Source organism: Brassica rapa, chromosome A02, assembly GCF_000309985.2.
Source record: "Brassica rapa cultivar Chiifu-401-42 chromosome A02, CAAS_Brap_v3.01, whole genome shotgun sequence".
NCBI lineage: Eukaryota > Viridiplantae > Streptophyta > Magnoliopsida > Brassicales > Brassicaceae > Brassica > Brassica rapa.
In genome coordinates this window covers 19,311,874-19,325,767 of record NC_024796.2, presented here as the reverse complement: position 1 = coordinate 19,325,767, position 13,894 = coordinate 19,311,874, and the positions used below count along the sequence as shown (strand labels likewise).

The following is a 13,894-nucleotide window of genomic DNA, read 5'->3' as shown; positions in this document are numbered from 1 at the left end:
AGACCGGAAGAGAAGAACCAATAAAACACAAAGATCTATGAAAAGAGCCTGCATTCATAGCTAGGGAATCCACAATCTCATTCTGCATCCTTGGAAAGTAGCTGATCTTGAAGTCCGAAAAATACAACCGAAGAGTTTGAATGATTTCCAGCTCTGTTGAGAAGTTGGGCCAATCTTGTGGCTGTTCTAACATCACAATCAGATCCTTGCAGTCCGTCCCAAACCTCTGACAGGTCGAGTGTTGTATCATGCTTCCATTGCCCACTGTAGCGCTTCCAGTTCTGAGTGTAACGATGTCTCCCTCCTCTGCAAGTTCCTTGATCCCATGAGTTGTATCTTCCCCATTGTATCCTTCCAAACTCATCCCATTCCACTAAACTGAGCTGTAGAGGTCCATGAACCATCCACCATATATATATTACCCAAGCTTAAGACTTGTGTTTCTTCATTAGTCTGTACATGTGGCAGAATTGGTTCAGTGTCTCTTGCGTTGTACCAAGCTCGGCACTCACTCTCTGCATACCTGACTAGTTCCAATGGATCTCTATTTATGCCTCTAAACAACTTGTCATTTCTAGCTTTCCATATGTACCAAATTATCCAAGGATAAGGATCTCTATCATCTTCTGGCTCCAGAATACCATTCTTTCTCCAAAAAAGATAGTCCATATTAGCATAAATACTTGGTATAAGGAAAATTTCAGGGCTCGATGGTGTTGATGATAATTCCCATGCTTGTAAGGCCGGTGGACACTCAAAGATAGCGTGAGTAACGGTCTCTTCTGGTGCTCCACATCTTGGACAATAATTGTCACATCGCATATTACGGCGTACCAGATTCCTTGTTATTGCTACTTGTCCTGATATTAATTACCATATAAGATGGCAGATCTTTTGTGGCGCTTTTACCTTCGAAGCAAAGGCTTGGAGTTTTGTAATGATGGGTTGTAGAACTTCTAAATCCTCCTCATCCCTCATCAAGTTTGTAGCAACCCAATACTCCGATTTAACAGTATATTGTCCGTTCTTTGAGTAGCTCCAATGTGGGAACCGAAATTCGCACTGTCGATTTCTGTTTATATAAGGAAACTAGGAAAACCCTAATTTTCCAGAGGTCCCGGATATCTGCTAATACCACACGCCAAGCAATCAGAACACGAGAATAACAACGATAAAGTATAAGAAATCGAAAAGAGAGCAAAGTAGATCTTATTCTGAATTCGCGTTTGAGCGTTACAACAATGTAAGAGCCTGGGCTACGAGAGCTGTCGGCGAGATTCCTAGTTCTAAAACCCTAAGACGGCAGTAACCTAATTGAGTCACAGTTCGAATAACAAAAACGGAAATATGCCTAAATTGCTCCAAGTGCTAAGTTTGCTCTGAAAAGTTCTCCCCCAATGTCTCGCCTAGGACTCTTTATATACTCGCTCCAAGGTCGGTTTACGCTTTTACTCTTCTGCCCTTAAGCCGTCATAGCATAAAATAGAGATATTCCATTTTTTCCGATCTTCGTAATTATCTTCAAAATTTTGTATTTATCCGCGGAAACTTGACATTTATCCTTCCTTGAGCGCCAAGCGTAAACCGTCCTACAGTTTACGGGTGGGCGGATTTCTGATGGATTTCTGCGGGCGGATTTCTGCCCGTCTTTGGAGGGCGATCGGAATCGAGGATCAGATCTTTCATGCTGGTTACTTCCGACAGCTCTCCAGCGAGTAGCTTCGTGGCCACCCTTGCTCCCAAGACTTTGCAGTTAGTCATGGAGTGTCCCCGGGACTGGTGGAACTCGCAGAAGGTGTTTTTTCATATCCTTGATGGCGGGTCCACGTATTACCCGTGGTTCGGCCTTGGTCCGAATTGATCGTATAATTGTGCGCTCCTTGGAGATCTTCCCCCTCGTGATGGACATACCTGTCGTTACGAGAGTTCTTCTTTTTTGCTTTCGGATCTACGTCTTTCGAGGATGGTCTTGCCGACTTATGTTTTTGCGACAAAACTTTCGTTTCTTCCTCGATTATGATGTAGTCTATTTCCTTGTGGAGGGCGTCCTGAATCATCCGCGGTTTGCCGAGGGTTATCCATTTTCTGAATTTCGACTTATACCAGAGCGTCTTTCTGAGTGCGTCGATGGCCACTTTGTCGCTTATCCCGCTGACCCTGGACATCACCAGCTTGAATCAGCTGATGAATTCGCGGAGGGGTTCGTCTTCCCTCTGGGACAGACTCCAGAGATCGACATTGAAAGTTTCTCTATCTATGAACATAGAAATTGTTTGAGAAATTGCGATGCGAGCTGTCGGAAACTCCCAATAGAGTTTCGCTTAAGGCGTGCGAACCATTCGAGGGCTGCTCCTTCCAAATTCTTGATGAACAGGCAGCAATAGCCGGCGTCTTTTTCGACATCCTTCAGTCTCGCTCTTCCCATCGTAATGTGGAAAACCTGAAGGTGCGCCTTCGGATCAGTCGTACCGTCATACTTTGGTACTTTGCTTTTTTCCCGGATCGGACACCCTCATATCTGAGATGCGAGGGGTGAAGGGGGTCTTCCGAGCCCCTTCCAGCAGCATGTTGATCTCGGGGGCAGCGCTAGTAGCGTCATGGATTTGAGACTTTACGGCTCTTACTTCTGCCGCAGTCTTGGTGATATAGTCGCGAAGATCGCGGATATCCGACGTCTCGTCAGCAGATTTCTGAACCTGTAGGCTTACTGCGAGTGAGCTCGGTTTGCTTTTCAGCCAGATCTTCTTGTTCGTTCCAATAGAGGATTTCCTCCTCTTCCGTTATTGGTTTGTCGAACGGAGAGCTTTCCCGAGCAGATCGGCTTCTGGTCCTTCTTGGATGTCTGTCGACGTCCTCATCGGTATCGTTGGTAACATCGCTAGGATCCAGGTCAACGCGTTCGACTTCGTTATCCTCCAAATCTTTTTCGGGAAGCGGAGGACTTTCGGGGTTCGCCTTTTCGACGGGAGATTTTTCGCTAGGGTTTTGACCAGAAGGTCATTCCCGCGCGACTCCAGGTCTATCAAGTGGGGTAGCGAAGTCGAGTCTTTTCCCGCGGACTTTAGTGGTTCCGCGGGGACGGATTTCTCGAGTCCTTGCCTTTAAGGTTTCAACCTGTTTGGTCAAGGTGCTCACGAGCCTGTCCTGTTCTTCCGATCTTTTTTCATAGGTGGTGAACATCTTTTTAAACTCCTCGAGCGCTGTGGCGTTGGCTGGTGCGTTGGCTGCGGATACGTCCGCTGCTGGAGTGTGGAGATTGGTGCCGCTGCCTCTGTTAAGGGGAGTCTGCACGTTATCTGCGTCGTCAGTTGACATGTCTGATTGAGCGTGATGTGGCTTTTCGGGTTAGATTGATTCGTACCCCCCCCCTCCTTCTAGAGCCAAACTGTGAGAACCGAAATTCACACTGTCGATTTTTGTTTAAATAAAGAAACTAGGAAAACCTAATTTTCCAGAGGACCCGGATATCTGCTAATACCACACGCCAAGTAATTAGAACACGAGAATAACAACGATAAAGTATATGAAATCGAAAAGAGAGCAAAGTATATCTTATTCTGAATTCGTGTTTGAGCGTTACAACAAGGTAAGAGCCTGGGCTACGAGAGCTGTCGGCGAGATTCCTAGTTCTAAAACCCTAAGACGGCAGTAACCTAATTGAGTCGCAGCTCGAATAACAAAAACGGAAATATGCCTAAATTGCTCTAAGTGCTAAGTTTGCTCTGAAAAGTTCTCCCCCATGCCTCTCGCCTAGGACTCCTTATATACTCGCTCCAAGGTCGGTTTACGCTTTTACTCTTCTGCCCTTAAGCCGTCATAGCATAAAATGGAGATATTCCATTTTTTCGATCTTCGTAATTATCTTCAAAATTTCGTATTTATCTGCGGAAACTTGACATTTATCCTTCTTTGCGCGCCAAGCGTAAACCGTCCTACGCTCGGTCGCTACGTAGCGACCAAGCTTTGGCTCGAGCTCGGTCGCTACGTAGCGACCGAGTGGGACGGACGCTCGAGCTCGGTTGCTACGTAGCGACCGGATAGCGTGCATGTGCGATAATTGCGCAATGACCGAGCTTGGTTTGTCCGTGTTCCGATTGTCATACTCGAACATCCAGCAAAATGTATCACGTCGATGGGTAGGGCTTATGGCCAAACTCCGAATCAGCGGAATATCTTCTTGAGCTACATATTGTTCTAGTAATCGAACATCCCATTCCTTTGTAACTGGATTGATAAGACTGCTTACGATCATCTTTGGGATCACTGCTGGAGCCCGGGCCCGAGCCGGTCTAGCTGGCGTCGAAGGGATCCAAAGATCCTCCCACACATTAATTTCATACCCTGAATGCACCTTACTTCTGATGCCCAAAAGTAATAGCTTCCTCGCTGCAGTTATACTTGTCCATACATATGATGGGGTATCTGCTGTGCCCATTCACAACGGCGAACTGAGATGATAATATCTTCCCCGAAGAACTCTCGCTACTAGTGAATCCGGAAATTCCACAAGTCGCCAAAGCTGCTTAGCTAAAAGAGCTAGATTAAATTCATGGATCATACGGAACCCAATGGATCCCTCTTTTCGGAGGATGAGCTCCACCAGAACTGTGCAATGGCACTCGCTAGGTTCTCACATATCTCCGAAGGAAGCAGAAAGCTAGACATGACATAAGTCGAAAGAGCTAACAATATCGATTTAATCAACACCTCCTTTCCTCCATTCGATAACCATCTACGAGTCCAGCCATTCAGTCTATGTAGAGCTTCTCCTTTAAAAAAGCAAATAATTTGCACTTTGATCCACTGATATCCTCTGGGATTTCTAAATATGAGCCCATCCCGCCTTCGTTTTGTATACCAAGACTATCCTTGATTTGCTGCCTATCATTTGCTGGAACCCTTTTACCAATGAGTAATGAGGATTTGTCAAAATTAATGCGTTGACTTGATGCTTTCTCATACTTCCTCACTACTTTCATAATTTCTTAACATTAACGGGGCTCCACTTTACAGAAGAAAAGGCTATCATCAGCAAAGAGAAGGCGAGATATCGAGGGGCAAGCGCGAGCGACTCGCATCCCCATTATCTTCCCTTGATTTTCTGCTTAATTAAGAAGGCTAACGAGCGCTTCCGTCCATAGAATAAATATAAGGAGACAAAGGATCTCCTTGGCATAAACCTCTCTCAGGAACAATGTTTCCCCTTGGTTCTCCATTCATGAGGACTTTATACTTGACCGAAGTGATGCATCGCATAATCTAGTCAATCCACATTTCTGCAAAACTCATCTTTCGCATGACTGCCTCAATGAATGACCACTCCATCCTATCATATGCTTTGCTCATATAAGTTTTTATGGCCATCCGTTTAACCCGTCCTCCCGGTTTAGTTCTCAAAGCGTGGAACATCTCCTGAGCTATCATGATATTATCTGTAATCTATCTCCTAGCTATGAAGGCTGACTGGGTCTCTGATATTCTCTGTGGAAGAACCTTCTTTAATCTCTGGCATAAGACCTTAGAAACTATCTTGTAGCTGACATTACATAGACTGATAGGTCTAAATTTTGTCATCTCATTCGGTTTTGTCGTCTTAGGGATTAGGAAAATATTCGTGTCATTAAGGCCCTGTGCCTTTCTCCATTTGAAAATGAATTGATTAACCATACGAGTTAAATCATCTTTGACAATATCCCAAAACTTCTGATAACAGAGTGCTGTCATTCCATCTGATCCTGAGACTTTTTCCGGATGCATAGCGAACAACGCAATTTAACTTCCCATTCAGTTACTGGGGCTGTAAGCTCTGCATTTATCATTCTGGTAATAGTTGTCGAAACCTTTGATAGCGTCTCAATTATATCCTTTGGGTTAGACGATTCAAATATTTGCCTAAAATAACTTGTAGCAATGACTACTAATCCCTCCTCGTCCTCATCCCATAATCCCTATTATGTGAGACAAATGGTGCATTATTATTTTTTAAGTTCACTCCTAACATCTTGAATTACTTTCCGGTACCTTACAACTGGAACGTACCAAAAAGTAAATATATTTTGGAGACATTAATAACCAAATTAACTTTTTTTTTAAATCATTTTGTGTACCACAAAGAGATGTTACACAATTGTTCTTATCCGAAAATTAAGTTTTGATCAATTCTAAAATAACAATCACGAAATCTGTGTTCTTTTGGAAAAAAAAAAGCTCCGGGTTTTCAAATAATTTCACCAGGAGGCAGCTCTGCGAGCTTCGCATTAGTACCAAGCACACGTTCCATATCAAACCGGACCTCAATATTGCGAATGCTATAACCAACCACCATTAGCCAATACAACAATTTTGCAAGGTCCGTTGCGCTTGTCTCTGTCACATTCGTCTGTGCAGCCACCGAGCCGTTGATATCAGTCACGTTATATAACAAAACACAACGAAGAACAAGATTCAGCTAAAGAAGTTGATGACATATAACCTTCATTTGCTTTGGATCTGTGTCCGAAACAGCTAGAAGCCGCTTGATAAATGCATTCATAGCCACAGCAACATCTTCGCCTGCAGTGCTTGTAAGCTCCTACGAAATTCAAAGCATTCAAATTGAGAAAATAAAATTATTTGATGGAGACAAATTCACAAGAATACATGAGTTCTTCCCATGCCTTAAGATTTTGAGGCTCGAGAGATTTTAGAAACTCCAAAATTTCGTTCTGCTCATTCGCAGATTTTCTCCCTACTTGACGGTTGAGTTCTTCGATCTCTGCTTCCAGAAGCTCGATATACTTTTTCGCATCAATTTTCTCGGGACCAGAAATGTTATTCCATCTGATCACTTCCCCTGATACATTCTTTTGAGTCCCAGGTGCATAGTCTTGATCATCCGCCTAGCTTAATCAGAATTGAAAACCAGAATCACTTATAATTTTACAAATGGAACACGCACATAATAATCAAGATACAGAGAGAATGTGATAGGTTTTTTCATTTAATTCACTGAAGAGAACTAAAATTAACGCAAGAAGGCTCTTAACTACTCACAAAACAAATATCCGAGACTAATCTGTTCCATCTCATGCTAACAAATTCAGTTATAGTTTTTTTTTTATTAAAGTAAAATTCAATTACAATGCTCCAACACTAGCTTAACACAAGGCTTATTGGAGAGAGGAAGCAAGGAATGACAGGACAAGTAAAAATTCTATAGAAAAAGCAACCTACCAAAAAAAGAACTAAAAACCTGAAACTGTTACCCTTTTATTGCGTGGTTCAGGAAGAGCAACCTGCTCTAAACTTTGTTGCAATTCAAGACGATATTGAGCGTTTCTGAACATGTATCCGGTCATCAATACGCTCATCATCAACTGTGCAAGGTTTTCAGCAACCTATAACCCAAAATCCCATCAATACAAACACACGACACAGCTAATAGTGAAACAATGAAACGTATGATTACAAAATGTACTCACAGAGGTGACTGTAACGGCAAAAAACTGGGGAGGTAGCGTTCCAATCATATTTGTCACAGTCTGTCGCATTGCATCAACCACCTGATATCACATTACAAGAAACATAGAAAATCAGATTACAAGAAAAATAGAAAATCACAAGCTCTAGCTCTTAAATGGTCTTCTTCAAAATAAAACAGAAGCGTTACATGTTTAGGCGCGCGTTTAACGAACAACTCCATAAACTCAGGTTTCACATTCTGAACATACTCCAGTAAAATATCCCTCCTGGTTTTGGGCTTATCAAAAGTAAAACCAATCATCGAAATTAGGTTTATGAACAGCAAAGAAGCTGCCGCTAAACAACATTTCATCGAAACCCAAAGATTAGTATTTACCAGGTTGCCACTGGGAGGTGTGAACTCTGCAGAGGAATCAGAAGGCTGATTATTTGAAGAACCATAAGACTTAACTCTCAGAACCAAACTTTTATTGCAAATTCTCGACTTCATCTTCAGAGGAAAGCTCACAGAGGAAGTAGAGAGTTTAGGTTCAAGGTTGGGAGAAAATGACGAGGAGGGGCGAGATAGTGATTGCAAGAGCGATAACTGAATCGTTAACGAGCACATCTTCGAAACCCTAAACTGTGTCCAATTACGATCGGTTTAGTCAATTTGAGAAAGCTTGTTCGCTAGTTGGGGTTTTATCATCCAAAGAGGAAGGGATTAGGCACGCGGTGGAAGAACATAAAAACAGACAAAACTGATGATCTTGTCCATCGATTTCTTTCGATTCTTTTTAAAAGAAAACTGGACCAGAGCTGCAGAAATGAGTCAAAACCAGATAAATACCAGCAAAAACCAGTGAATCCAATCGAACTGACATACATTAAAATCCGGTCTATATATTGTAACGACCTGGTTCAATCAAACCAGTTTGATTCTATTTAACCATAACTTTGGACCCAATATTGGTCAGTTAAGTAATTGGGCCTGAATAGCTTAGGCCACGCAACCACGAAAGAAGCCCAACTTCAACCAAGCAGTAAAATAGATCGATCCAAAGAACCGGAGTTCGCGGAACGGTTGTGAAGATCAAAGGAGCTGCCCGTTATAAGAAGAGATCGACGTATAAGAAAAATGACACGTTAAAAACCCTAGAAAGAGTTACACCCACGCTTCGAACTTGTTTTCATCTAGTTTTTTTTATCTCATCGATCTCGTTTTGTAACATTCGATCTCAATTCATTCATTGTATTCATCTTTACTCATCAACAAAGTCCATTTTTGCCTAATGGAAAATGATTACATCGTTGTGTTCTAAAGATATGGTTGCCTGCATCATTTATCTTCCCTAGATTAAACTCCCGATCACTACTAAATACTTAGTGTAGATTTTAGGATCTATATTTTGGCGCCGATTGTGGGGACGAAAAACGAAAAACATCTTTGCTAAGAAACCGATCTAAGTTTCCTAAGCGCGACTATGGATCCTAACCAAGCACGATCATACTGCATCGAATCAATCAATCTCGACCTCTCTAGATCGGGAAAACCAAAGTCGTCAAAAATCGTCCACGACACGAAGGATCAAAGCATCTCTCTCCAAAGACGAGATTGTCCCTCGAGTGACAAACAATCCGATACCTCGCGACAAGCAACTAATAAGTCGGGCGTCGCACCTTCCGAAGAGATAATACGCGAAGCCGGGACTATAAATTTCCACAAACACAAAATTGCTAAGCTCGACATGCCCCATGACGATGCCGTAGTCATCACGTTGGAGCTTGCGAGCACCATCTTTCCGAAGATTCTCGTTGACACCAGAAGCACCGTCAATGTCGTTTCACAAAAGACAAGTGCGATCGATTAGCCAACCGACCCCGGTAATGGATCACGAAACGACTCCCCACAATAGTTTCGAAGGAAAGGCGGTCCAATCGCTTAGGATCGTGCCACTAACCACCAAAACTTATGACGTCGAACTGGAGACCCGGTTCACCGTAGTCGATCATTTCATGCCCTTCGACGCCATCGTAGGACGTCCCTGGCTACACCAGATGAAACGGTCCCTTCAGTTTACCACCAATGCTTGAAGTTTTTATCATCGACCGGACGCAGGAGCCAAAAAAAATCCTGAGCCTGCTATATGACCGGATTCCGAAGGATGCCCCTGCGAGGAGAGAACGTCTCACTCATCCGTAATCTCACAGTAAAAGACCCCGCAAGAGACCTATCGAGCGTCGTCGCTCTAAACGAAAGCTCCCCAGAAAAAGGCATCAACATCGGAAACGACCTTCCTCCTGAAGTCAGACACGATCTTTTGTCTTTCCTTAAGCAGAATATCAAAACGTTCGCGTGGTCCGCAGCAAACATGCCCGGAATCGACATCAGTATCACCTCCCACGACCTAAACGGCGACCCAACGTTTAAGCCTGTCAATCAGAAACGAAGAAAGCTAGGACCTGAACAAGCCAAGGCTGTAAACGACGAAGTTGACAAGCTCTTAAAATCGGTTCCATTCGAGAAGTCCAATACCCTGACTGGCTCGCAAATCCAGTCGTAGTAAAAAAGAAAAATGGAAAATGGAGAGTTTGTATCGATTTCACAGATATCAACAAAGCATGCCCAAAAGATAGCTTCTCGTTACCTCACATCGACCGGCTGGTAGAAGTCACAGCTGGACACAAACTACTTTCCTTTATGGATGCATTTTCCGGCTTTAATAAGATCCTTATGAACCATAACGACTAAGAAAAAACGAGCTTAATCACCGAGCGGTGCACATACTGCTACAAAGTGATGCCATTCGAGTTGAAGAACGCCGGAGCCACTTACCAAAGACTAGTAAACAAGATGTTCTCCAAACAACTCGGAAGAATGATGGAGGTCTACATAGATGACATGCTGGTGAAGTCGTCGAGAGCCAGCAATCACGTTCTCCAGCTCCAAGAGTGTTTTAACATCCTCAACAAGTTCGGAATGAAACTGAACCCTACAAAATGCACTTTCGGAGTAGCCTCAGGAGATTTCCTCGGATACCTCGTGACTGAAAGGGGAATCGAAGCCAACCCAAAACAGATCGCAGCGCTCATCGACACCTTACCTCTGAGATTGATCCGAGAAGTACATCGCTTCACCGGCAAAATAGCTGCTTTAAACCGATTCATCTCCAAATGAACCGACAGATGGTTTCCTTTCTACAAGCTATTAAAAAGGAAATTAAAAGTTCGAATGGAACGCTGAATGCGACTGCACCCTAAAAGAAATTAAGGCATATATCAGTGAGCCCCCGTGCTATCGAAACCAATCGTAGGAGAGACCCTCTTTCTATATGTTACAACTTCCGAACACGCAGTGAGCGAAGTGCTGATCCGCAAGGTAAGCGGAGAACAAAGACTGATATACTATGTAAGTAGGTCATTGGTCGATGCCGAAACTAGATACCCCGTAATGGAAAAGCTGGCACTAGCAGTGGTAACCGCCGCTCGAAAGGTAAGACCTTACTTCCATTCGCATTGATCACAGTCATGATATTGCAACCTGATACCACTCAAATTACCCTAAGAAGTGTTACTCTCATCAAAAGAGGTTCAGATGTAGTACTTAGGGATCAAATCCACAAGGAGTTAGGGAACAATTAAATCTAGTGTTTATTAATTCTAAGAGTTTAAATGTTTAAATGAAATAGCAATAGTAACAAGCGAAGTAAATAGTAAATGTAAAGCTTGGTTTGAAATGATATTAGATTGATATACCTTGGATTTGACCCGTTTTCATCCATGGTATATAGGTGTTTTACTATATATATATCTATGTTTTCTAATCTTCTAGGTATGTTTTCAGGTTCAGGTGCATTTCGGAGTAAAGCTATGACTTTGGAGCATTTTGGAGCTTAAAGGACATTTCACCCGAGCTGACCACGTAGAGGTCGACGAGAGGAAGAACAATCGATCGATGCGCATCCAGTGCTGACGATCGATACCAGGAGATACCTCGACAAATGAAGATTAATATCGATCAATGTACACAAGTACCATCGATCGATGTCGAGACATCAGACACGCGACATTTTGGATCCAGCAGACTTAAAACCCAAGGCCAAGCCAAATTACGAAAATGCCCTGACGAGTTTTTAACCTAGTAGATTATATACTGCCTAAGGTTTTTGACGGCAGAGAGACCTTTTTTGTTACAAGTTTTACTTTGAGAGAGAAGAGAGTTTTGGAGAGAAGATCACTTGTGATTGGAACTCCTTGTTATCATTTCTTTTCATCTATACTATGAGTTTCTATTTTTTCATTGTTATGAATTGCTTTGCTATGTCTGAGTAGTTCAATTATTAGATCCAGAGTTCAGATAGGTTTGTGGGATTAGCCCCAAACCATAGATCTGCCTTGTTGTGATATTCATGATAGATTTGTATTCATTGCTTGTTTTAGCCTTGCTAACTAGAACTTTATCATAGGATTGCATATTCAAGCACTCTTGTTATCCCATCCTCACATCTATCTATCATATTAGGACTGCTAGAGAGGGCTAACCGCCAATTTAGTATCTTAGTAGGGCATATCATACTCGCGCATAGGCCTGGCTAGAACCCGTCGATCGATGTCCTCAACTGACTATCGATCGACGTTGGCAAAGGTGTATCGGTCGACGTCCCAATAGGACCATCGATCGACACTCTTTCGTTGTTGACATACTAACCGTTGAGACACGAGATCTAGTCTGTTAACCAGTGAAACATGCGACAGCTGATCACTGAGTTAAGCGGTTGAGCTCTAATATATCATGCATGCAACAAATAGGCATCTATAGGTATTATAATCTCCAACACCTGAATAGTGGCCCTGCATCTAATATCATTTCCAACCAAGTTACATTTACTAGTTACTTCGCTTGTTACTATTGCTATTTCATTTAAACATTTACAACTCTTAGAATTAATAAACACTAGATTTAATTGTTCCCTAGCTCCTTGTGGATTCGATCCCTAATACCTACATCATAACCTCTTTTGATGAGAGTAACACTCCTTCGGGTAATTTGAGTGGTATCATAGATGCAGGGACACTATTCAAGTGTTGGAGATTATAATATCTATATATGCCTATTTGTTGCATGCATGATATGTTAGAGCTCAACCGCTTAACTCAGTGATCAGCTGTCGCATGTTTTACTGGTTAACAAACTAGATCTCGTGTCTCAACGGTTAGTATGTTGACAACGAAAGAGTGTCGATCGATGGTCCTATAGGGACGTCGTACTATACACCTTTACCTACGTCGACCGATAGTCAGTTAAAGACATCGATCGACGGGTTCTAGCCAGGCCTATGCGCGAGTATGATATGCCCTACTAAGATACTAAATTGGCGGTTAGCCCTCTCTGGCAGTCCTAATATGATAGATAGATGTCAGGATGGGATAACAAGGGTGCTTGAGTATGCAATCCTATGATCATGTTCTAGTTAGCAAGGCTAAAACAAGCCATGAATACAAATCTATCATGAATATTACAACAAGGCAGATCTATAGTTTGGGGCTAATCCCACAAACCTATCTGAACCCTGGATCTAATAAATGAACTACTCAGACATAGCAAAGCAATTCATGACAATGAAGACATGGGAATTCATAGTATAGATGAAAAGAAATGAAAACAAGGAGTTCCAATCACAAGTGATCTTCTCTTCAAAACTCTCTCTCTCTCTCTCAAAGTAAAACTTTAACAAAAAGCTCTTCCTGACCTCAAAACACTTAGGCAGTATATAATCTACTAAGTTAAAAATTCGCCAGGGTATTTTCGTAATTTGGCTTAGACTTGGGCTTCAAGTCCGCTGGATCCAAAATGTCGGGTGTCCAATGTCTCGACATCGATCGATGGTACTTGTGTACATCGATCGATATTAATCTTCATATGTCGAGGCATCTCTTGGTGTCGATCGACAGCACTGGATGCGCATCGACCGATTGTTCTTCCTCTCGTCGACCTCTACATGGTCAGCTCGGATTAAATGTCCTTTAAGCTCCAAAATGCTCCAAAGTCATAGCTTTACTCCGAAATGCACCTGAACCTGAAAACATACCTAGAAGAGTAGAAAACATAGATATATATATAGTAAAACACCTATATACCATGGATGAAAACGGGTCAAATCCAAGGTATATCAACTTCCCCAGACTTACCCTTTTGCTTGTCCTCAAGCAAAACATACAGGCAGTCTCTCTGAAAGAGGTTTGAAAATATTAGGAACTACAGATTTTAAAGCAGAGAATTCTTTTCCTCAACAATTTTGCAACCACATCTAAAAAGTCCTAATCACAGAAGCACATTATGCAATATCCTAGCTTAGCAACCATTTCTAACATAACACAACTCATCAATTCACGTCTGACATCCCCTCTACTGACTTCATTTCTTAGCATAAATATAAAGTGAATGCTTTACCTT

The 13,894-nt window shown here is 42.4% G+C and overlaps 1 protein-coding gene across 1 annotated transcript; it reads right to left on the bottom strand.

Moving 5' to 3' along the window:
* Nucleotides 1–6,069: 6,069 nt before the first annotated feature.
* On the bottom strand, nucleotides 6,070–8,258 carry LOC103847682. Its single transcript, XM_009124765.3, has 7 exons — nucleotides 7,838–8,258; nucleotides 7,649–7,738; nucleotides 7,461–7,541; nucleotides 7,245–7,376; nucleotides 6,657–6,878; nucleotides 6,473–6,571; nucleotides 6,070–6,379 (listed from the first exon to the last, which is right to left on the bottom strand). The coding sequence occupies exons 1-7, from the start codon at nucleotides 8,066–8,068 to the stop codon at nucleotides 6,218–6,220; spliced, it is 1,017 nt and encodes a 338-aa protein (XP_009123013.1). The 5' UTR covers nucleotides 8,069–8,258; the 3' UTR covers nucleotides 6,070–6,217.
* Nucleotides 8,259–13,894: the final 5,636 nt, after the last annotated feature.